Genomic DNA, 26,586 nt, shown 5'->3' with positions numbered 1-26,586 from the left:
ATGTTTATATGCGCAAACATGTAAAATATAGATGTAATTTGCTCAGGTACTTCATCCTTTGAGAGATTTAAACTATTTGATAGATCATTTATGCATATGCTTCCAGACCACACTAAATTATCCAAAGCAACTAACATCATTAATTAACAAAAATATTGTCACTAGCCAACAGTGTTGGACGTCTAAGGGTGCAATGTGTTAATGGATCACACATCATGGAAAATAAGAAAGTGAGATTTGGCTATAATGGACAAAATCACTGGTAAATTCTGATGGCTCCTTTATTTTCAAAAAAGCTTGGGTTCTCTATTTACAACTTGTGCAAAACATTTAAAGGTTTCAAGGACTTTACATTGTAAGTTCAATTCAAGGCACATACATGGGACAACAACAACAGTTTAGTAGTGGAAACAAACAAAAGAAATTAAATGTACGTAGCAATCAAAAGTTACTTTGGTTCCCAATGGATTCTACTTGCAAAACCCAGCTTAAAGACCAAACAAATCACCATATCTTTAAAATGAGACCATATCTTCAAAAATCATACAACCACTCCCCATCCACATTATGAAGAAGAAAATAAAAAAAAAAGACCCAGAATGCTATAACACATGACATTTTGTGGTTGTTGTTCAGCTAGTCATGGCTGTTAGAATGAACCAATTGGTAAGCGATTCATTCAAATCCTAATGCAAAACCACGTCAAAGGATGTGCTGAAGTCTGTATTAAATAAGTTTCAATTGTGGATATCAACCAAGTCGCACAGGTGAGAAAACTTTCAAAATATAACGAAAAAAATATTCTTTTAAAAAATAATGAAAGGGACACACAAAGATTAAAGACGTATTCAGCCACATATGTGGTAGTGCTTTGTTCAGACTGACCTCACAGTCATTTAGAGTAATTATTCCAAACCAAATCAATGTGCTTTTTCAAGAGACGGATTGACTGTTGGGTAGGATTACGGACGCAAGGCATTGCTCACAGTCCCTTTTGTGTAATACATCCATTTGACTACAGGGCTACTACTGTGATTTTCAGCTCATCCATAGAAAATAAAGAACAATGTTCGCCACATGAGCGAGGCTATGAGTCACTCTGAATCATAACACACCATTCGTGTCTGGAGGATAGACCTTGGCTTGTTAGCAATGTCATCTATTGATGTCTGTCAGGATGCAGTTTGCAATTGCCCTTCAAAATGTGTGCTTTCCATTCAGTCCTTGCCCTCAAAATGTGTGACTATCACTGTAATCCACAGATCTCTGCATAAATGATGTCAAATCCCTCACATGAACCACATTAAGACATACTGCTGGGTTACAGTAAGGCAATAGATAAAACTGTCCATGTTTAAAATGAAAAATTTCTGGTTTTGGTAACGACCCAGCAAAAACCCTCCACGCTAGGCCTGAGGACTTCGGTAGAGGGAATGATGTACTGGATAGTGGCACAAATAAGTTCCTCTGCTTAGCCTGCCATAACTTTTCTCTCTGTGAAAATATGTCGGAGAGAGGCTCGAGACAGATTTATCTCACTAACGGGTTAACTTTGCAGCGATTCATTTGAGTCTGCGCCACCGCAACCGCCTCCTCTCGGGGAACCTGAGCCTGACAACCGCACCGGACTTGTGTGGAGGAAGTCTGTTAAAAAGAGTTACGGGTGGCCACAGGATTTGAAATGAATTGTTAATGGTGTACACATCAGTTAAAAGCCTTCAGTTGAGAAATGGAGCCCTAGGATGTTCCAGATTTCAAGGAAAGTAGGGACGGGGTGGTCGGAGCAGCCTGCTGGGATGCTAATGAGAAATACTTTCAAGACCACAGAAGTGCAGTAGCCCTTTTTTTTTTTTCCTTTTAGAGAGCATTTTGTTTGTGCCACGCACTGAGGTCAACCTTGTGTGTTTGTTGGTAGTTAACCTGTGCAAGCACCGACTGTTTGTCACAGAAATCAAACATCTGTTTGATTTCGAGTAATTCCAAAAGCAGTTTGGATGTAAACAAGTATCCAGCGATCTCGTCTAACACTTAATGCCAAGTCGGAGAGCGATGAATGGTTAACTCCGACAATTAGGACCCCCACCCCAACTACAAGCCCCCTCCCAATCCAGAATCCTCCTGCCAAGTGAAATTTTTTTTTTTGTTTTTTTCCCCTCCTTCTTGGACCAGGGATTATGCAGTGGGGGTTTGAACTCGGCCCACAAAATAAAATCTTGTCAAAGCAAGTAAAGTCTGTGAGTAACAGCGCATGATAAATACTTCTCCACAGCAAGCCTGCATTCCAAACTCGGCTCTCTGTCCTGGAAAACTGGTGCGCCATTAAAAAATAGTCCTAATTGCACTCATGCAGGGATCTGAAACTCTTTCAAAGATGGAATCTGGCATGTGCCAGTTCTTCTCCATGAAGAGAAGGCTTTTGTTTAAACATTCATTCATCATCCCACCTGATGTGATGCATGATTAAAAAGGGTTTTGGTCAGTAAAGGAAAAGCTAAACAATGATGTGGATGTCGCTGTAGAATGTTCCTGATCGCATTCATGTGAGAGAACAGAAATAGATTGAGAGATGGAGCTCTGTGTAATACCCTGGCCTAATTTGTAAATCACAGAGCATGTTCAGAAAGGGCAATTTAAGTATATAAAAGGAAAATACAGACTTAAATTTGAAGTTTTTCAACGTTTCTTATGTATTACAATTTATAATTAAAGAAAACATGAAGCAGATTACAGAGCTCCCTCAGGATATTAATAGTTTACCTCAGGGGTTTAGCTATTATATTACTTAATTTTATGTTTGGGCAGCTAATTATTTGAAAATAAGGTTCCAGCACAAAAGCTATTCACATAAAAGTCAGAAATAGTGTTCGTGGTCTATTTGAGATGCTATTCTCTGTATGGATTGAAACAAGCTGCCCCCTGGTGGGTAAAGTGAAACATAAACATGCCCTGGAAAATGCTTGCACAAGAGCCCTTCTGCCCATCTCCCTACCACGTTCACCGATGTCAGCCTCTCCTTCTGAGAACTGCAGGGTGTTGAAGAGTGGTCCTTTTCCCTTCAAATGTGATTTCCACAAAAGCCCATTTCCTGAATGACTGCTCATGCTCTCTGCTGCATTTTAAAAGTGCACTTCAATCCCCCTCCCCACAAAAAAAAAAAAAAAAAAAAAAAAGAGGAAAAACTCAGCTCCTTTTTTTCTACTGCAGCTTAATCAGCGGTGTTTTGGTTTCCTGACCACTGTTATCTTAACTACTGTTGTGTGAAGGGGTAGCTGTATTTCAGCACAAAGGGCATATTTTGGTTGTGTGGTTAGCAATATTTTCGAGATCTTAAAGTGGTTGAGAGGCAAAAACCTGTGGACTGCACTTGCAGCAGGTAGCCAACGTCTACGGCTTCAAAACATCTGCAGCGTCTTTGAGTGAAACCACTTTGAGCCTCACAAATTACAAAATCATTTCATATTTACTAAGAATAGAAAATATAGCAGAATTCCACATAGTTGTCCACAGTATAAATTACCATGTTGACTGCACCTGGAAATATATATATATATATATATATGTATATGTATATGTATACGTGTTTCGTACAGTATATTGAACTACATTTTCTTTGAACAAATGGTTGTAGCATCCATTGAAAAGCATCATGTGTGGCAGAAGTCCACACTGGGAACGTTACTGCTCTTGCAATAAGCTATGCTATTGTTACTAAGGTGACAGTCTCGGAGGCCAATTCCTCCATTAGGTGTGTAGATGGGCTGAATTCTGAAGTCCCCTTTTAAAAGCTGCTCATTGTTTAGCGACACTATCTGAAAGCTTGTTTCAGTCATTTCCAGGATGGAGTTATCCTTTTTGGTGCCAGCCTCGCAGTAGTCATCTTTTCTCCTGCCGCGATTGTATTTCCATTTGGACGATGACGACCTGCTTTTCTTGTGCATGTGCCAGCAAAACACGCTTAGAAGTGTCACTAAGACCACCAACACTGCCCCACCTATCACTCCAGCTAATAGGAGTGTTGAGGTGTTGTCTTGTTGGGCAGCTTGCTCGGATTCAGAGTACGTGGATGTGGATTTGGTCTTAGCCTCAGAACAGATAGTATCCTCGCCCGGTCTGTAAGTGTTAAGAGTATCCAGAACGTACACGCAGATGCGATAGATAGAGTTGGGCTCCAAATTTGACAGGCTAAGTCTTCGTTGGTATCCTGGGACTGTTCTTTCTCGATGGATGTCACTCATCAAACTCTGCCCCATCTTGACCCAAGTCACCTTATAAGCCGTCACAGTGAAGTAAGACTCCCAGCTCACAACAATGCAGGTAGAATTAACAACATGAAAGGAGATTTTTAAGGGATCTTCGTAAGGAGGTAGGGGACCAGGAGGGAAATGTGGAATTGGGGGAGTGGGCTTGGCTGAGGCGGGGTAAAAAGCAGTGGGTGGAATGGTGGTGAAGTGGGTGGTTCTAGAGGTGGTTGTGGTGATGGTGGTGGTTCTTCGTGGTGGCAATGTAGATGGATATGAATGGGTTGGCCAGGGATGCAACACGGTGCCCGCTGGGCAGTCAATGGCATCTAAGGTGAGCTCTCGAATTACCATGCCACGCACCCTTTCTGGACTCTGGCACGTAAACCCACGGACATTTATCGCAGCCGGCAGAGACCTGAGCCATGCAATGACCCACTTAATGCTGCAATCACAACGCCAGAGGTTGTTTCTCGCATTAAGGTGCCTCAGGTTTCTCAAGCCGTCAAAGACACCCGATGGAAGAAACTGTAGCTGATTGCTGGAGATATCTAACTTCTCCAGTTTACTAAGCCCAGCAAAGGATTTCACTTCAATGGTGTTCATCTGGTTTTCCTGCAGGTTGAGCTTGGTCAGGGATGCACTAGGTAGCAACGGTGGTGGAGTGGTGAGGGAGTTGCGTGCTAGGGACAGTTCTTTGAGGTTGACCAGATCCTGGAAGGTTCCTGGAGCGATGTCCTCATCCTCGAGCAAGTTCCCATCCAGCAACAGTCGCTGCAGGGTGGTGACATTCTGGAAGGCATCCTCGTCAATGTCGGCAATGCGATTCTCATCCAAACGCAGCTCCTTGAGATCTGCTGGTAATCCGATAGGAATGCTGCTCAGGTGGTTTTTGGTAAGGAAAAGAAGCTTGAGGCTGACAGCCTCCCTGAAAGCCCCCTCCTCTACCCCTACAGTTGAGATGGAGTTGTCATCCAGGTGGAGTTCCTCCAGCATGGGTAGCTGGGCAAGTGCTGCCCTTGATATAGTCTGGATGTTGTTTTCCTGAAGGTGCAGCACTCGAACGTTCCTGGGAAGGTTGAGGGGAAATTCATCCAGCTGATTTCCATATAGGTAAACAGTATCTACAGAGGCAACATTGTGTAGCTCCAATGGAAAACCGGCATTGTTGATCTGATTGTTGTGGAGGAAGAGGGTCTTATAACCCTCTTGCACCCCCAGAGGCACAGATGTCAGGCTTCGCTCATTACAGTAAACAAATGTTCTATCGCAGCGGCACTCCTCAGGACAGGAGGAGACAGGGCTAAACTGCACATGCAAGCTCAACAACACTGTCAACCAAAAACGAAGAAATGAAGTCCAATCGTTATTCCAAAATCCAGCTTGAAACTCCATAATGAAAAAGAAAGGGAGGGAAAAGAAATGGCAAGACAAACTCAGTGGTTGGAGGGAGTAAAAAAAGAAACGTAACAAATCCAGCAAAATGAAGTCCTTTAAAAGATTATTCTAATGTGCAGTTTGCAGATAACCAGGAATTTGAGGAGTAATCCCTTGATAATTTCTAGTCCTTGTCTGGAGATGGGGTCTCATTAGAGTGCATGGGTTCTCTCACTTAAGCCATCCATGCTGAGGAATCAGATCATTGCAGAACTGCTCTTGCTCAATGAAGGGCCCAAGCAGGGTGTGACTGAGAGAGTGCTGAAGCACTGAGCCACACCGTCCACCTCCCAGCCTGCTGTCAAGTGCTGATGGGCCCCAGCCCCGGCTGTTTCCGGAAGATGTGACATTTGGGTCCAGAGACCTGTTTCAAAAGAAGGAGAAATTAGAATATAAAAAGTTAACAACAAAAAACATAGCAGGCGAATAAACCTTATACTTTCATGCTTTTTCACTGACACTGTAAAATGCACAAATTATAATTATTCAGAAAATTTAAAATAAATGCCTTGAAAGTGATTAAATCTCAAGACCATAATATAAAACTGAGATTTATTTCACAAATTTCAGTAAATAAATACTAAAAAATTAACCTCAAAAAATAAAGTAAAAATGGAAAAAATAACAAAATATGAAGCAAAGAATATGTGGTTGCACATAACTTTTGTGTTTATTAAAAGTATTTCCAAGTACATGGCTACTGCTTATGCAATATTCTCTGTTTACTATATAGCATATGGCGTCTTCATTGCGCATTATAGAGTATGCACGTCCGTTTGAGCATAGCTCAAAGGGGGGAAAAAAAGAGTTGAGGGGGAAGGTGTGTCCTACACAGCTCAGAGTGACAAATGCTGCCTGTCAAATTAAATGCGATTGGGGTATAATTTAACCTCTCTACCTGCAATAAATGATCAATACAGTTGTTTTTTTTTTTTTTTTTTTCTCAGCAAAGAGGTTTTTATGCTAGCTCAAGATCTGAGTCCCTACTCACGCTGAATCTAGTGTTCAGATTGTACTGTTCTCATTTCTGAGTGATTTAGGTTAGGAGAAAAAAAAATAAAAATCAAAGTAAGCTGAACGTACACCGTTTTTCATCATAATAAACTTCTTTATAACTGTCCAAGGCAGCTGCTGCCCTTTAATCAAGGGAAAGATTTTTTTTAATTTTATTTTTTTCAACCTGAGGAACAGAAAGCAGGTTGTTTGGCTGACATTTACATTTTGTGAAATATGAAAGCAGTTGACAATACCAAAAAGAGTATTTATGCACATATGTAATTAAAAACTTTTCTGTCAGTCCTGTTTGTATTTTTTATGCTTTCGTTATTACTGTAAAATAACATACTTCTTGGCATCTTGAACCTTCAAACACCTTTGCATTGGATTGTTGCTTTTGTGACCTGACCATATGCTTTGTTAACAGAGTTAAGACAATCAATGCCTGGCAAGAAAACGCTTATCTTTACTAAGAAGCAAGCTGTGACAGATGTAATTTAAATATGAAAACAACATTACCGGAAAACTTAACCAAATATATGTTTGAATTTGCATCAAAATGCATATTTGTGAGTATAAAGAGGTTTACAGCAAACTGCCTACACTGTTAAAAACAAAACAAAAAAAACCTAAAACATAATTGTAAAAGCTGCTACAGTAAAAACCTGTTAATTGGTTACCTATAAGTTACCTTATTATACACAGTAAAACATATTTGATTTAAGTTAATACATGTTGTTTTACTGTAAAATACCATAAAACGTATGATTTTGGAAGTAAAAAAAAGACAACACATGTACTTTTACAGTAAAATATAAGTATGAATCAAAATACAAGTCACCTAGTAAAACAGAAAAAAAAAAAAAAGATTCCAAGAAGTGATGCTTCACATTTAATTATATTTTATTTAATAATTTATTATTTGAACAATGCATTTATTTTTACAATTCTAATCATTTAATTGCAATATTTTATGTTACTAATTTTATGCTGTTTGGTTACTGTTCACTGCTTTATTCACGTCATGGTTTACCCGGTGGTGTTTTGTGTTTGTGTGGGTCACACTGTACTGTCGATACTGTATGTTTATTGAGTATTGTTTACGGAAAGGCCAATTTTTCTTAACGTTGTTTCATCGTGAGGTCTTCCATTTTAACACCTTTATTATTACGGTTCTTATATTTAACAAAGCAGGCCTATATTTTAGTTGTTCAATTGGTTGCTATATCAGTTAAGAAAATATACGTTGAACAGTAAAATATGCAGTCAACAAAATGCCATCCCTCAATGGATGAAACGTTGTCACGTTATTAATTTCTGACAACCACAGCTAACAGTGCTTATCTTGAGAAAACCGCATGTTTACAGAATAATAATAATCTAATAATGATAATAAGCAAAGACAAAACAACATAAAAGTTTGTATCGTAGGAAACGTTTCGAGGCAGATCAGGTGAACTTGAGAGAGCAGCGAAGCTGTTGATGTGAATGAATAATCAGATGGTACTCAGAGCCGAGCCTAAGTAAAAAGAAACGGTGCTATGACGCGCATTGATGTTTGACCAGATAAACCGCTTTAGTTAACCACTATTTACCCTAAATATGTTATTTGATATGCTGAAATGCTGACAAGCCTTAGACTAACCAACGAACACAGCAGTTTGCGGAAAAGTAAAAGCCCATAGTGAAGGCAGAATAGTTTCAGACGAAATGCCTGGAAACTATAAAGGGCAATGCAACTTAGAAGTAGTCATTCATACACTTTTAACTTAACATGTGGATGTCAACTATAACCTACTCCTGGATTTAGATGGGTAAATGGACCGGATCCACCACGATAAATTTATTTCCATTAAAATCAGCTTACCTTATCAAACATGTTTTTATCCGTATATTTCAAGCACAAAGAACACTTGTCCCCCTATCCTTGTTCTTCATGCGCTCGGTGAAATGGACCGGACGTAAAGATCCAACGCCATTCCCATAACATGCTGTTCTACCGAATCGGTTCCGAGCTCCTCTCCGCCCGTGGCTCCTCCGGACAGCATACTGACTCCCGTGTGGAGAGCTCAGTGCGCGCGCTCACTACTTTTTTGCCGAAGCGACACTCTCTGTTCCCCTTTCCACGGCTGAGCCCTCGTTTAAACCTTTAATTTACATCAAATTCACATTTGCAAAATCCACTTTCTCCAAGAGTCGGTAAACTCGCCGAAAAAGCCCAAAATACATCCACGTCACCGCGTATCATATCATCATACTTCGAGAAAGCGAAACACAAGAGTTCGTCGATTTATCTCCGAGAGATGTTTACAGAGGAAAACTGCGCTGGTAATGATCTGTTCACTGCACACCTCTCTCTCTCTCTCTCTCTCTCTCTCTCTCTCTCTCTCTCTCTCTCTCTCTCTCTCTTTTCTCTCTCGTTCGGTCGGTCCTCCCACACTGTCCTGAGTAAAGAGATTACAGGCTGGGGTGGAATGACACTTACATTTTAAGTTCCTCATCTCTTTTTAAGGATATGAACTTGCTTTCCGTGTTGATATATTTTACATTTTACAATTTAACGTCAATGTTAAATGAAATTATTCCAAATGACACGATTGGGCAATGTGTTACCTACCTCAAAAATACATTTTACGCTCTTAATTTTATTCCATTATTTATTAATCTCCTTATTTACCCCCCTTGTGTCGTTCCTAACCCGATCTTGTGAGAAAATATAACAGCCTATTTAATGAGGTGACATTTTCTTGTGATTTGTACAGAACTCAAGGGTTCTCGACTTTTAAAGACATTTTTATGCCAAAAATGTTCTATAGCCTATAAGGAGAAACGTCCAAAATGCATGTATGCATAATACTTTCATGATTATTAACATATTAACTGTTTAATTAATGCAATTTAATTAATGAAATAAATCATGCTGAAATAAAAAAAATAAAAAAAATCTAAATCTATAAAATGATTTCTAAGAACTCATCTCTTGATTTTTTTTTTTTTTTTTTAGTCTCTGTTTCACACTAAGTTTTGAGGTGGTTGAGGCAAACTTAAGGGAATCTCTTCTTTCTTTCTTTCTTTCTTTCTTTCTTTCTTTCTTTCTTTCTTTCTTTCTTTCTTTCTCTGCCTGTGTTTGAAAACCAAAAACCAAAGACAGCTGTCTTTCTGCCTGGTTAGTCATTGACTTGACAGGCAGTGTGTTTGTATGAAAGCACCTTCTAAGGTAACTGCTTTCAGACAGTCTTCCAATAACGTCATGTCTAATAATGTACAACACATTCAAGTAAGCTTAGAGATTTAAGCATATATATATATATATATATATATATATATATATATATACACTTATGTGCCTTGCTGTCTTCCTACTTCTATATACTGCCAGTGAAGGCCTTTTTCAGCCACATTTTTTCGGACACAGCTTCTCTCTCTCTCTCCAAGCGTAGCATTCATTAACTATTCGCTCACTGGTGTGCAAGACTCACAGAATGTGCCGATACTGCACCCTGTCAGACTATACATTTTAATTAGGGCCAGATTACTGTAAACGCGACATGATATTTAAATAGGGGCCGACTAACAGTGAAGGGACAGCTTGACATAGGCCTATATCCTGGGAGGGAAAACTCCACACACTTATTAGGACCCGAATGATTTAGCAATCAATTTGCAATCGTTAGATTAAATGACAAGGAAGGGCAGAGAATTATAATCGTTGAACATTGAGAAATGAGAGTGTCTCCCGCCTTATTGAAAATAAATTGATCCTAGTAACCGAGTTCCATCGTATCATGTTGCGAAGAGCCCTTTTAGTGACTTTCCAGATGTCTTTTATATTTATTTTTATCTTCTAAATGTCAGTGATTGACTGCATCGTCCTTCTCAGTCCACAAAATTTCATTTCAACATAAATCTGCCTGCCGTACAGACAATGAATTATATACTGAAACCAAAAATATGCAGAAGTAAAATAATAGGCTGCCATATTTTACATGGAATCACATTTACTTAAAAACACTGTCCTGGAGTGTCTCAATCGGCTCCCTAGTTTGATAGTAAGTATCCTTCCCAGGCAATCAGCCCCCAGCCCCCCCAACAAAAAATATCATATAAACCAGTGAGCACTATATTCATGTATCACAAATTTTGTCTTGTATTCTTAAAGGGTTCAGACAAAAATGAGGGTTTGAAAATGATGACAATTTTCACGTTGTGCAATTTTCATGTCATTTCTTTCTTCTGTAGAACACAAAAGATCTTCTGAAAAAGTCTGTTTTTATGTCCAAACACTGAAAAAAAGAGGTGTAGAAACAATTTTCACTCAGAAATGAGTAAATTTCACAAATAATTACAAATAAATAGCAAAACACATTGAATTAAATGTAATTTTGAAGTAGAAAAACAAAAAAAAAAGGATTTTATTGTAAAACATACTTTAAACAATCTTCAAAATATCTTCTTTTGTGTTCCTTAGTTTGTGAGAAAATTGTGCTTCCATGTAGTCGGTACCAATACCAGTAAACATGCACAGTTCTCGGTACCATAGCAAAAACATTTGGAACTATTTTACTGTTTTATTTGAAATGTTATTAATATCTATTTGAAAAAAAAAAAAAAAAAAAGGAAAACCGAAACTAGGACTGCAGATATACAAACAGTAAACAAAGCAGTGTTTGCTTACCATTTTGAATATCAATCACGCTGCTCACTTTCTTCATTCCAGTCGGCTCATGCTGTTATGAAAATATTCATGCTTCTGTCTATACTATCTTGACTACTTTGCTTCTTTGTGCAGAACTCTAAACTGCGTCGTGAATGACAGCTCCTGTGTTTTGAGGGCTGTTGAGCGGATTTTGACTAACTTAAACACCTCTGATTGGCCATTGTGTTCACACGCTCAACAGATATGTCTGTGATTATCTACAATGATCAACGCTTCAAAAACATGTTGTAATTAGACATATTTGACGCTCTTCACCTTCACCTTATACAGATACACATGGGAGCATTAGAAAGCAGGCGTCTATCAGTGGACTGTATCATATATACCCGGTACTCGATACTTAAAAAAAGAATTGTTGGTTTAACTTAAAAATGTAAGTTATCTAGTTACCTTTAAATTTGAGTTTATTGAAATTAAAAATTTGAGTTAATACAATGAAGGCGATTGGTTTAACAGAAACTCAAAAAGTTTTGTTATCTGAACCACATTCATTATTTAAGTTGATTTGACAAAAGAAAAAAACGTTGTGATAATAAATCATGAAAATAATTTTTACAGTGTGCAGAAATGCTGATATTGTCACATTTTTAAAATTTCAGTACCAACTTGGTACTGAAGTACCGGTACTTTTGACAACCGTAGTTTAGTGGATTGTGTCCTTGCTAATACCAGAATTTGTGTTAATAATATACTGATTCACAACACAGAGAACTAGAGAGCAGAATGAGCCACAGCGCTACATTACCAGAATGCACTTCTAACATAGCAGTATTTTTTCTAAAGTATTTGCTCATACCTTTCTTTGTCATTATACAGCAGTGGCAGGACACAATTTACAGCTCCTTTTATGCAAGTGAAGGAATTTCTTTTATTTTCTTATTGCTTTTAATGAACCACATGGCCCTTCAGCAGCCAGCTACTCAAACAAACATATGCAGATCTATTGCGCACAGGAGTTTTACTAGTCTGAAGTGTTCAAAGGACTGCTACCAAAACTCACGTGTGATTTATATTCCTCATCACGTTGTGAAAACTGTACGGATCCTTTTTCTTAAGACCACCTACAACAAACTATAATATAGTAACATTTGAACTGTTCCTAGACTTTTTGTACCACTACTGCAGTATGTCCATATCCAAAACTTTTAAGTGTTAAATATTTAATAGCTGAGACCAAACACTAACACTTTGTGGCTGAAAGTACCTAGGAGTTTGTTTAATAAAGAATGAGCAAAATAACAACAAATAATGTAAATCCTCAGTGTAATTTTAAGTTCAAACTGGCATTGTGTCTCCTTTTATTGTGCGCGTCTCCAAAATCTGAAATTGCTAATAGTAACATTGAACTTCATTCATGTTTTTACTTTTTGTGTCTCAAACAAGCTGCATGCAGTGATATTACATTTGCGAACAAATCATTATTTTAGAACAAATCAATGTTTTAGAATTTTTTTTTTTTTGGTGGAAAAAAATAGATATGCTTTTTTACCATGTGCAAGATGCTTAAACGCTCTTTTTGGACGCTCATAGTAGATCTGTACACATTTTAAGGATAATAAGAATTGTTTTGGTCGTGAATTACTGTTTTTATCACCGATTGGTTGAGTGAATTATTCAAAGACTCAATTCTCCAGACTTGTGGCCGAAAATAACATCATAAGTCACTTGTCGAAACCTGCAGACAGGGCAAGTGAACAAATTTGAATTTATCTTTTTGATTCAAAATAGATTCAAACAAATCAACTCACTGAATCAAAATCTCCACCAATCACAAGTAAATGTAAATATTTATTGCATGAAAATGATTTCAATTTTTACATAAATCATGACTGTTCCTCCAAAATGCCCAGCAGTTTTGCCACCAATTTTCCAACTGACGGGCCTTTAAATATGAAATATGTACACATACTTACTGTAAAACAATAATCTGTATACAGTAGCTGAGAGCAAACACTAACACCCTGTGGCTGATAGCATCTCTATTTCTAAATGAAATATTCTACAGTCTTACATAAATATGTTTGATTCATATCACATCATCTGATGAAAATGTTCCACTGCTGATAGATTTGACTGGAAATAGGTTTCAGGTCACATTTATTCTGCTGGTTGAGCACTCAGTGGGTGTCTGGGAGGCAAAGCTTAAAATCTGGATCAAAGCCCTCACTCACTGACCCCTCTGGACCCAATCCACAATCGAGCACTACAGAGAGAGAAAGATGTCCGGTCACTCTCCTGAACAACATGCATTGCACTTTTCCAGTATATGCGATTTAGTGGATTTGCATGTTTATGTGTTTTCCAGTGCCTACATATATGGCCTGTCTAATGATTAATATAATAATTAATAAGAAAAGAAAACAAAATGACTTTTGTGAGATATCATCCATGATGGTTTTAGTATTTGTCCTGTGCTTGAAATGTTTTTATCCTTGAGATTTGTGAGCAGCTTAGCATAAGGACTTGTGTAAGCATACGGACTAGGATAAGATTTTATTTATTTATTTATTTATTTATTTATAATTTGAGGGCTGATTCTTTCTCATTTCCTTTGCACTTACAAACACCTTTCCAAGATGGTCAAAGAACAAGTGTTCAATGAGCCTCTAGCGTCTTTCACAAGAGTACAGTCAAAGAATGCAATGTTTCACTCGGCTGAGCGAGACAGCTTCGGCAAGCTGTAAAAACAGGGTCTCGCAACAAGCCAGGCCTTGTTTTTTCCTGCCGACTTGGCGGAGAAAGACAGTGAGACAGAGGTCAGAGAGGCAGCCAGAGGATGGGTCTTATCCAGCGCCCTAATCCTGCCGGGAGCTCTGTCGTTTGAAGTCACATCTGCTGCGAATTTCCCTCCGTCGAGCTCAGGCAGGAGGAAGTCTTAAGTCTGAGGGGGGTGAGTTTCCCCTGGTGGTGCTGATATGGCTCAACCCTCATCCTGGGTCACCTGCACTGGACCTGTATTCACACGGCTGAGGGTTTTATTGTTCTCAGAGGAAGTGCTGATCTAGAATCAGATGTTAGATGTTGCTCCGTTGTAGGTATGATTACACTGTATTGTACTTTTTACATAATAGTGTTCATGTTACATGTAAGTATTATTAAATATAGTAGTAATGATACTAATAAAGGGTATTTGGGTGTTTCTTTATCTACGGAACATTTCACTAATTACGGCAGTCCTTCAGCTGACATACAAAAATATATCATTACATAAAAAGACATGGCAACGTAGGGCAGTAGGGGCATTTATACCGGATAGTTCTAGGAACTTCTAGGAACACCAGGGTGGTTCCCCCAAGAACTAATAGTTTCCCTATGGCTATTTTCCTGGTTACATTTGCACCGCCAGTAGGAACTATGAAGTGATGTAAACTGCGCTTGGTGTTGTGACTTTTATTTTGATGGCGTGGCGGACCTTTATTTTGAAGGCACTGAGAATGCCAGAGCCTCTGCACACAGCGCTCACATTCTCTGTCTTCATTAGTTTATGATTTGTTTAACAGCCTGTCTAATATGTTATAAGATATAACTGTTATATAAAGAAAGAAGATAGTATATGAAAAAGTATTACCGTTTGCTTTGTGGTTGATGTCCATGTCCTGAGCAGAAATATTTATTTATTTATTTATTTATTTTTGTATTGCCAAGTCGTTATACAATTAAAGTGTGATTGAATATGTATTAATCTGAATATTTGTTTATGATTTTTAGTGACAGGGTTGACCTTAACTATGGTTAGCACTCATGTTCCTGACCTTTTTTTTTTTTTGTATGGTGACCTTACTTATATGAGGTCTCAGGTGCAGTGGCTTCAGGGTATTTGCGTGTCTGAACGATTATTCATGATTGGCCCAGGCCAATATCCAATATCCCATGGGTAATTCTTCACACATATATGTATCTGCTTGAGTCTTAAGAAATGACCTCTGGATATATATTTTTAATATATGCAAAATCAAGTTGTGTGAGCAGTTAATGAGCATTGAGAAAATGAGTCTGCATACAAGTCAATGGGTGAATCGGTTTTGTTGCAAATGAGGCACCCCCCACGAACACACACACGCTCTCACCCTCTCTCTTTCACACACACACACACACACACACACACACTCTCATGGTCAATCTTGTTGTCAAAACAGCTCTCCTGTGCTCAGCCTACCATGATAGAGAGAAAATGAAAGAGAGAGAGAGCGTTTATTCACATTCAATGCTTTGTCAGCATCTTCCCTTCAGATCCCTAAAAAGACGACAGTAACTTGCAGTGTGTCAAAACGTGGAGACGCGTGTGCGTAAGCTGGTGTTTAGTTTGCTGTGCAGATAAAAATGTATTTATACACTGCAGGGCATCATGAAAAATCTCTGAAGTTCACAGACTATGTGCCAGCAGTCATTTGGCGAGAGCATAAGCCATTGTGACATAATCTGTTTCAGTTAGACTGACAGGCAGAGTCAGAGAGGAGTCAGTGTCTGCCACACATGTCAGCTTGAGCTTCTGTCAATCCAAAGACTGACAGCATTTTTCTTTTCTTTAATAACCATTTTTTTATATGGGATCCATCAATCCAAAAAAGAAACTATAAGCAAACATCCTTTTCTGACTAAGAGACTATTTAGAAATAAAAAATACTCCATACTGAGACTTTGACTGAAGTTCATCTGGTTGTAATTATTCCGTTAAATAAATATTATACAACAGTTAGTTCCGATCCGGACATTTGATTGGCTGAGCGGCATTCCAAGAGTGCTGATAGAGTCCAACAGCACTACTTTTCACTGTTTGTATCATTCCAGATTTGTATCTGTCCAGATTTGTATCTGTACGACTCTTTCTGTGGACTACGTCATTGGTGCCAGTAGGTGGCGATAAGTGACTTTACTAGTGAGTCATTGAGTCATACTGAATTGATTCATTAAACAACACTGATTCACTCGTTTTAGGAACGAAACAAGTTTTTTTTTTTTCATGCCACAATCAACTTACATGAAATTATACCAACACAAATAGAACAACAGACTCATAGAATCATTGATTCATTCACTAAATTCGTTCAGAATCGCGTTCCCCTCTAGGCATATAGGCCGATTTATATTTCTGCACACTCCATAAGCCACTCCATAAACTCGAGCCCCTGAGCACCCATGGGATCAGGACCTATGGATAAAGTAATGAAACAAGTGACAGTCTTGCATCATTCACTGAAACAATTCATTCAACAACACTGAATCTTTTAGGAATGAAACAAGTGAATCATCAAATCCCTTAACCAATTCGCTCATAAACTAATTTGTGTAGGAAGAAAAACACCATTAATGTGTATGTGTGTGTTTTATTGGAGACTCATTGATTATTCTGTTGTGGCTTCATTTGGAACTCTCTGGCAGAGCAAAAATATAGACACAATATTGTGTCTAAATTGTGTCTAAAATGTAAGCCCGGTATTGATCCTCTCTGTGATCATTGTCATCAGGCCCCTGCGGATATGTTTTGGTTATGTCCATCCATAACTTCTTTTTGGCTGTCAATCTTTAATTGTTTTTCTTTAGTAACAAAGAAACAGATCGAGCCTTGCACTTTGGTTGTACTTTTTGGACTTCCTTCAAATGTTACTTGTTTGCCTGGAAATACTGCAAAGACTTTTGCCTTCTTAACATTTTTAGCTAGACGGCTCATTCTCCTGTGGAAACAAAAAGTCCCTCCATCTTTCGGAGAGATGTTATGGGCTTCATTCATTCGGAAAAAAAAAAAAAAGGTATATGTTAAAGGGCAACACTGGTAGATCTGGAATCCCTTCATTATTTTATTTATTTATTTATTTTTCTGAATATGTTAGTACTTCTTCTAGAATGTGTCAACCTAAGCATTAAGATGCCATTATGATCGTGGCTTGAATCTGGTTAGGAGTTTGTCTATGATTATATGTGTGGACACTTACAGGGCTCGACAATAAGGACTGCCTGATGCCCCAGGGCCAGTGTGAACGACGCTCGGGACAATGGGCGGAATGGTCACTTGCCCGATCGGGCCAGTGCTGTAGGGTGTGCGTTATATATAGTCCGATATCGTAATTGTTAATTTAACGATCTGACATTATTGACATTATTGAGTATCGCCTTCAAGTGGTTCCGCCAAAACCGCACTTCCGCACTTCGTATTCGTCAAAAAGCTTACGCTGAATGTCCTACACCTTCCCTATTCAACTTACGGAACAAACGCGGCACCAGTTCCGTTTTTTTCCGTAAGTAGAATAGGGAAGGCGTAGGACATACAGCGTAAGTTTTTTTGAAGAATACTGAAGTGAGGTTTTGGCGGAACCACTTAAAGGCGATGATTTGTTTATATAAAGCGCATACATTTAAAAAATTTTTAGAAAATGACCGATCGTTTCTCTAGATAAGACCCTTATTCCTCGTCTGGTATCGTTTGAAGCTGCACTGAAACTGTAATTTTTACCTTCAACCGTTTGAAGACCATTCAAGTCCACTATATATTTTACTATTTATTTTTCTTCTGGGGGGTCATTACACAGTATTAGAGTGCTGAGAAGAGTCTGCTGGCATTATACAGAACGAGAGCGGCCTCTAGAGGCGAAACAAAAACTATCACTGGCGCCTCGTATTGTTTATATTGACACATGATGGTGCGCGGAGAGCACTAACACATCAGATGCACGTTTAAAACACCGACAGTGAAAAGGTATGAATACGGAACACTACAGTACATGTTGCCATATCATTATAAAGTAATCAGTTTGTTGACTGGGTGCTGCATTAGCAGATAAAGACCAGTAGTATGTTTGCCGTCAAGGCTGAGAGGACGCTAATACTAGTCCTCAAGCGGTTAAAACAATGTGACAAAAACACGCAAACCCGACGCAAATGTTTAGCGTTGCAATTGTTACCACCTATTTGTATTAGTTTATATCCAGCTGGCTTTACCGAGCTCAGCGGCTCTGGCCCAGCTGTCATATAAACTAAACGCTATTGGCTATTTTTTAAAAAAAGGGGAGGAGCTGTTTGATATGTCTCGCACTGTTTTCTGTTTCAGTGGCAATTACATCTTATATTTAATAATGCTGTGCGTTTCAAGCCACTTCAGTGGGCGTTTTTAAGCTAGACAGCACATGACACAGTGTTCTAAGAAACTGTAATAACGTTCTGTAATAATGGAGAACTTTGGAGAACTTGGTACTTACAGCTCCAATCCAGCTCATTATTTTCCATTATATTTGAGTGTAAGGCAAACGGTTTAGCTGACATGAGTATTTATTTCTCATAGTGTGGTAACAGCTTTCATATGATGCTGTAAAGATGAAACAATTGTTTTAAAGCCCTTAAGAATGGGTTTAGATGATTAACTGCCACTTGGCCTTTCTGATAACCATCCACACTAAAATTCACTTTGGCAGGATAATAATTCTGTTAATCTCAGATTACATCTTTAAAAAAATCAATTTCACACCTGAAAGCCATGTCTGATTTGAGTTTATTGCTTCAGACACTCCCATCATCTGAGTTAGTGATTTATGCGCTGAATCTAATAGTGTCGCAGGATTATGTTCCACTTTCACGGTAATTGCTTTGTGTTTGCGCCGCCATTGTTTACAGTGAGTGAAAGTGTCTCAACAAGGGTGTGAATGTGAGATTGTTTATACAGCTTGATCCAGTCAGACCGTAGTTTTTCGTCAGCTCTCCGACTCCGAGTTTTGTTGTTTACATTTTACAAATTGCCCAAATACTTCCCCTTGCCTCAAGACAAATGTGATTCGTTCGAGATTAGGACGTTTTGGTTTTTGGAGGTGCCTGCTTTGCTGCGTGTCCTCACGGGCTCATAGGATTGTTTGTTTACAATCCAAAGCTATCGCATCCCTCATCTGCAAAATGTAAGAAAGATTCTCAAATAACATTTTTCCCTCATATGGCTTTGCTCAGGCAAAAACCCCCTTCATCCCAATCTGTACCTCCATCTGCTCCCTGCGGTTTAGCAGAAAACAGTTTGCTTCTCTTCTGTTCCATGCACAGAGAACCGACTTTTAAAGAGGAGTCTCGGATATCTCCCAGGGAGACTCACTAGGAATGCTGGGATATGTTAATACTGGTGTTAAAAACACACTCAGTGTGGCTTGGAAGTGTGTTATGTTATGATCCTCACTGCACCGAGGGGGCCGCAGCGAGTGATGATGTAAAGTTTATTGATTTACAGTATCGATCGGCCCCTCCTGCGGCACAGCACCTCAGAGGCATGTTGGTCCTCTGACAAACTCTTTTTTCTTCATCTTTTCCTCTTTCTCAGTCTTTTTTTAGTAGTGCCAGTCCAATCCCACCGCCCCTCTCAGAACAACTGAGGCATGACACTGCAAATGACATATTGCTAATCGTCCTGCACTTGAAAGAAGCCGAAACGACCTCTGTTCTTTTTTACGACTGCACAGAGGGACTTGTGCTTTAGCTAGCTATCCCTCAAAATAAGAAAGGAAATGAACAAGGAAAAATTAAAGGGAGCCAAGGTCAGAGTGTGTCTGGGCCCTCTGTATAATTCATACCTTGCATCCTCCATTTAATTCATTTTTTTTCTCTCTCCCTTCAGACGGTGGCACCTCAGATAAATTGCGCTGTTCCAGAGAGCTGGACTGCAGCGTTCATGTCCTCATGCCACCGCGACTCAAGATGAAGAGATCGCAACCCTGCGTTCATTATTCAGAGAAGCTGGAGCGAGCCAGGTAGCAACACCTGAGTGAAACCTGAGGGTCAGGCTCAACACAGAGGTAGACTTTATTATTGCTCTGCTGGAGAACTGGATTAATGCATTAGAACTTCACACATGCACACATAAGTAGATATGCAGTGGCCCTAAGTAAGTATTTGCACACTTCAGCAACACATTCAATGGATTTAACTGAATTAAGATGATTAATAATAAAAATACTAAAGCTTTTTTCACAATGAACTTCCCTTTTCTTAATGATTTTTGCTCTGATGTAACCAGCTTGATGAATTTAATGTACACTATAGTCAGTGTACAAAAGGAATTAACACTTTTCAGCAAGGACACATTAAATTGATCAAAAGTGAGAGTAAAGACATTTATAATGTTACAAAAGACTTCTATTTCAAATAGACGCTGTTCTTTTGAGTTTTCTATTCATCAAAGTATCCTAAAAAAATATCACTGTTTCCACAAAATTATGAAGCAGCAAAACTGTTTTCAACATTAATGATCATAAGAAATGTTTTTTGAGCAGCAAATCAGCATATATGAGAATGATTTCTGAAAGATCATGTGACACTGAAGACTGGAGTAATGATGCTGGAAATTCAGCTTTTCCATCACAAGAATAAATACATTTTTTAAATATATTAAAATAGAAAAGTTATATTAAATTGTAACAATTCACAGTGTTACTCAGTCTGTACTGTATTTTTGATCAAACAACCGACCCCAAACTTTTAAAACAGTAATCTACATTATATACAGTATTTTGCTTTTTCGTTAAGTGTGTGTGTGTGTAACTGGTATTCCCTACATAATGGGGACCAAATGTCCAAACCAGTAATACCAGTAAATTTTGACCTTATGAGGACATTTTTTGGTCCCCATGAAGAAAACAGCTTACAAATCATACTAAATTAAATTTTTTGAAAATTTAAAATTGCAGAAAATTTTCTGTGATGGGTAGGTTTAGGGCTAGGATTTGGGTTAAGAGATGTAATGTACAGTTTGTACAGTATAAAAATCATTACGTCTATGGGAAGTCCCCATAAAACATGGAAACCACACTCAAAAAAGCCTTTTAACATTTATGCAATTTAATTAATAGTAAAATCCCACCAAATTGAATTAAATAATCCTTACATATTTTAACTGAATAATCTTTTCAATTAAAATACATAAGGATATTCAATTAAATTTGATGGAAATTTACTATCGACTGAATTGTGTTAAATCTTAAAAATACCTATTTTGTTGAGTTCTCTCTCGTGCGCTCTCTCGCTCTCTCTCTCTCTCTCTCTCTCTCTCTCTCTCTTTCTCTGTGTGTGTGTGTGTGTGTGTGTGTGTTATTTTACTTGGACAGTACTTTTTTGTTAATACCACTTAGTTTGGTAGTTTGTTATTTAAAGTGAAGACGTTCAAACTTTTTTTTTTTTTTTTTTTTTTTGTCTAAATACTTTTTGGGGCCGCTCTCTGCAATCGAATGTGATGTGAATGTTATTGGGTTAAATAAGGTTCAAATTGAATCAAATTATTAGGCATAAAAAATATGAAGCTGATGAAATATTCATTATTTACACAGTGGAACAAATAATCTTAATTTAACCTGATTTTTCAAATGAAACCAGTTTCCTCTTCTTTTTAAGATTTTTCCTACTGCACCATAATTATACATCACTGAATTATGATATAATGAAGCTTGACAGCTCTCCGCCTTGATGTTTCACATTTGAACGCTACGTATCATTTTGGCAATCAGTCCTTTGTGAGACATTTCCTGGCACGGCAAAACCTTACGAGTGATTTACATTTATATTTATTCTCCCGTTAGGCGGTTTCTTACCAAACTGACATAGTGCATGTATTATGTTATTCTGTGATGATTACTTCAGCGGGTAGCTGAAGTCACGACTCCAGTGCTAAGACTAGAACGACATGCGTGTCATTGCCTTTACAGAACAACACTGGATAACTCGATTTATTTTATTCCTTTCTAGCTTTATGTAATTACAAAAGGCATTGGCTTACAATGTGGAATGCTACCAATCTTCACAATGGAGTTGGGTTTCCATATCTGCTTTAAGATCTGAACATTTATGCCTTTGGCCAAGGCCCTGATTTCTTTGTTTCTAGCAGGCATAGATGTATTGGTCTTGATATTTTCCGTCTTGTGGTTTGCCCGAAGGGACGCTGTTATCATGTAGCTTTCTTGAACTTCTGAAATGTTAAATACATCGGTTTGTCACATCAGATTTCCTCTAGATGTTATAGGAATACCATAATACATTACACCATTTCATGTGTATTTTTACTTGCCAGTGATAATGGAGGTTAATTTAAAGAAAATGTTATAAACAATGACCTTAGACTTGCTTAATCTTAAATCAGTCGTCACCAGATTTCCTCCTTTCATATTTGGTACAAAACAGCATAAGGTAAAATATGTGAATTAATTCAAAATGTTTAATAATGCTGAAAGATACAGCATGAAAGCTGTTTGAATTGTTATATGCATACTTAAAACATTCAGGCTTATCATCACCTTTCATGTTACTTGATCCTCTTTAGCATTTTCTTTATAAATAAATGAGTTGTCTACTCAAACATATGAAGCATGACAAGAGTTGAATTTAATAAAGGGAATTGTCTGATGTGACACACGTTCAAACTCTGGATCATGGTTTTTCAAATCTGCCAAAAACATTCTCCACCGGGAGGTCGTTGTGCAGAGAGATCGTTTGAGTAATTAGGTGGTTTGTAGAAAGAGATTTAAATGGTGCTGTGCTGTCAAAATTCTCTGCCACTCTCGGTTTCAACCATTGTAAAAACAGATACTCAGAGCACACACACACACACCCACACCCACACCCACACACACACACACACACACTTGTATATATGGTTTACGGGGACTCTCCATAGGCGTAATGGTTTTTATGCTGTACAAACTGTATATTCTATCCCCCTACACTACCTACCCATCACAGGAAACTGTCTGCATTTTTTGAATTTCAAAAAAAAAACCACTGTTGTTTTTAAGCCATTTGGTTTACGAGGACACAGGAAGTGTAATGCCCATGTCATTATATACATTTGTGTCCTCATAAACCATGTATACAAGAACACACACACACACACACACACACTGTTGTTTCTGTGTTGCCATGAGAAAATCTGACAACAAAAACAAAAGAATGTAAGGAATTGCAAAAATCTCCTTGCTTATATAAACCATTTAATCAACAAGTTCCGCCAGGTTTTTTTTTTTTCTTCTTTTTTTAGAGTATCAAATTTCCTCAAGGAAGATGTGTTTCTCACAGACAAACTGAACTGCAGATCAAAAGTTCAAAATTATCTGTCTGTCTGTCTGTGAGTCATTTCCATTCAAACGGATCTGCCTATAGACTGAACACATAATATGCATAATATGATCACCGCTTTCACAAATTTATGCTTTTGTAATTTACATGGAGACAATAATAGTATCATTTTCAAAAACTTGCACTTTGAAACCTGTTTTCAAAAGTTTGCATTTTCAGGCTGCCGAAATGCTGTTGTCGTTTAAATAAACTGCCACAATGGACAAGTCTTCAGGTTTTTTGTTGAAAATGGTGTCATGTAAATGGCCCCTGAGTCTGTAAAATAATTTCATTTCATTTCATCTCATTCTGAGGGTATCACGTTTCCACAAGGACAGCAGTGGTATTTCTCAAGGAAAAAGTGATCTTCAGACAGTTCAAAAATGAGGGGAGAGAATGTTTTTAGGCTGAGATTGTTTGTTTGTTGTTTTATTCTTAGTGAAATGAGAATAGTTTGCAGTCCTGTTCCTAATCATTCTTCTTTTTTTGTTTTTCTTATGGGCAAACTGAACTCCGAACAGTTTAAAAATAAGGGGGAAAAAAACTACTATTTTTTTGCGCAAGTTTGTTTGCACTGTAAAAAAAGAATTGTTGTACTTAAAAAAGTAAGTTAACTGGTTGCCTTAAAATTTTGAGTTCATTTAAATTAAAAATTGTTTACAGTGTGTTTGTTTGTTTATATCTACATTAAAAGAGAATAGTTTGCAATCATAGTCAGTTGAATAATGTCCCTTAGGTGTCACATTGGACCAAACCTGGAGTATGTTGATGTGTCGGACTCCACCGTGTAATATTAGGCCACCAAGATGTGAGCAGTAATGTTTCAGTAACTGCTCTCGATGTGAGAACATGCCTCGAGACTGCCTGCACTGGCTTCAGGCCAGTTGAACTGATAGGTTAACAAGAAGAACTTGTTCTTATCAATGGGGCCCTTTATTCGTTCTGTACACAGACACACAAACTCTCACACTTACAGCCCTGCAGGCATAACAGCACTGCTGACACCAGCGCAGCTCTTCTCGGCTCTAATCAGGGCGCTTTAAGTGACACGGCCAGAAAGTCATTGTTATTATTCCTCCGGCGTGGAATACGAGAACGTCCAGTCAAGCCGAGCTCTGCCCCGATCGCCAGGGCGACGGGAGAAAGGCGGGAGGAAGCCGTCACTCTCCTCAGCTGGGTTTATCTTGGCTGCCGCCTAGCCATGGCTTTGGGGCGAGAGAAAACAATCTCGCTCTCTTCTTAACAGGCTAATCTCTTATGCTAAACCCTGGTGAAAATAAAAGCCTTTTGACAGCATTTAATTACAAACAGTGCAGTTTCAGGTAACTCTTCCCGCACCTCACTCACACAGACACACACTCCTCCACTTCCCAGCAATTATGTTCTTTTGGTCTTGTCAATGCAGCCATTTTTTTAGCACAGCATAGCTCAGCATTTCCACTCATGCAGCAGAAAGACCAATTGCACCATTACTCACTGGCCAACACTCTCTGACCTTAGCAGAGGTGACCTGCCTTGACTGGGATGCAGACTGATGGGCCAAGCAGGACTTGGTTCAGCAGTCGGGCGATAATTGCTTTAATAGCACAATGCCGGTGAGAGCGCCACATTACCAGCCTATCTGTTACTCAATATAAGGTGACCAGATTTCTGAAATGACAACCAGGGACTTTATATATATATTTATATATATATTCAGTGGTCAGTATTACATTTTAAACTTACACTGATATGATCAGTGAATTAAAGGGATCATGACATCAAATTTGCCTTGATCCTTTGACATCTAAGAGGTCTTTGTACCATTAAAGGGAACCCCTGGTGTTAAGACTTGTATGGCTTAATATAACATAAATTATGTCTCTTACTGAAATATGTAGTAGAAAACCCATGAAAGATTTACGTTATTTAAAAAATCCATGATATATTTGGACAATGGGCAGCGCCATTTTGTTTGCGTTTTATGTTGGTGACGTCAAATGGTTGCACTCACTGATCTACTGACACTGTCATATAATATAATATACGATGCTACATTGTGCAGCTTTTGGTTGTAATTTTCAGTCGATGAGCCACAAGAAAGGCGATTTAAGTCTTTACTGCTTTCCTAGTGATAAGAAGAGAAAAGAATGGGAAGTTGTGAAGAATGTGGACGAAAAAAACTTCCTAAAGATCTGCGTTTTTGTTCTCTTCACAAGCCCTGGTGCCTTTGAGGCTTTTAGAAGACCACAGCTACTGAAAGAGCTTACAGTTGCCGATGGATATAAGTGTATGCTTTAACCAAATGCCGCGCCTGTCGTGGAGACTGATGAAGGTAAGCCTATAACACATCTCGATTGAGACAGACTTCCTCAAAGCTCGCGTGCGCTGTGATGCACGAGATATCTGTGATCGCATGAAACAGTAGCATCTTCTCAGCACGTTTAACTGTGTGTAATGCATTCAGGTGATCAGACGATTTTAACACGTCAATCATACAACAGAGACATTGCACGTCTTCGATGTTTTCATCCTCAGTAATTTTGCACTCTGGCTCAAATTGAAAAGGCTGATCGTGTTTTAAAAGGAACCCCGTGGATTTTAAGACATGTATGTGTTACTAGATTACCGTTGCACCAAAACATACAGATAAAAAGCCTCAGGCATCAGGGCTAAAGTGGAGAGAACAAAGACGCGGATCTTTAGGAAGTTTTATTCGTCCACATTCTGCACAATGTGGCATCATATATTATATTCCGAGTTGTGTTGTGTTAAAAATAGGAATAGGACAGTGTCAGTAGAGCAGTGAGTGCAACCATTTGACGTCACCGACATAGAACGCAAACAAAATGGCGCCGCCCATTGTCCAAATATGTCATGGATTTTTTAAATAACGCAAATCTTTCATGGGTTTTCTACTACATATTTCAGTAAGAGACAAAATTTATGTTATATTAAGCCATACAAGTCTTAATACCAGGGGTTCCCTTTAAAACATCCTGCAAGTTTCGTAGCTTATCCTCCTCATTATCAGTGCTGGGGAAAGTTACTTTTAAAAGTAATGCATTACAATATTGCGTTACCCCTTAAAAAGTAATTAATTGCATTACTTTGTAACTTTTTATGAAAAGTAATGCGTTACATTATTTTTGCATT

The 26,586-nt window shown here is 38.3% G+C and overlaps 1 protein-coding gene across 2 annotated transcripts in view; it reads right to left on the bottom strand.

Moving 5' to 3' along the window:
• Positions 1-263: 263 nt before the first annotated feature.
• flrt2 (fibronectin leucine rich transmembrane protein 2) overlaps positions 264-26,586 on the bottom strand; it is a 41,316-nt gene continuing 14,993 nt past the window's right edge. Inside the window, exons 1-2 of one of the 2 annotated variants that reach the window (XM_051875331.1) lie at positions 8,539-9,019; positions 264-6,039 (exon numbers count right to left, since the gene is read on the bottom strand). In XM_051875331.1, coding sequence (XP_051731291.1) covers positions 3,645-5,633 — 1,989 coding nt within the window. In that variant the 5' untranslated portion in view covers positions 5,634-6,039; positions 8,539-9,019 and the 3' untranslated portion in view covers positions 264-3,644. Of the gene's footprint in view, positions 6,040-8,538; positions 9,020-26,586 lie in introns of those variants that run through there. The other variant, XM_051875332.1, reaches the window with a different exon arrangement.

Source organism: Ctenopharyngodon idella, chromosome 20, assembly GCF_019924925.1.
Source record: "Ctenopharyngodon idella isolate HZGC_01 chromosome 20, HZGC01, whole genome shotgun sequence".
Lineage (NCBI taxonomy): Eukaryota > Metazoa > Chordata > Actinopteri > Cypriniformes > Xenocyprididae > Ctenopharyngodon > Ctenopharyngodon idella.
This window is presented reverse-complemented; position numbering and strand designations above follow the sequence as displayed.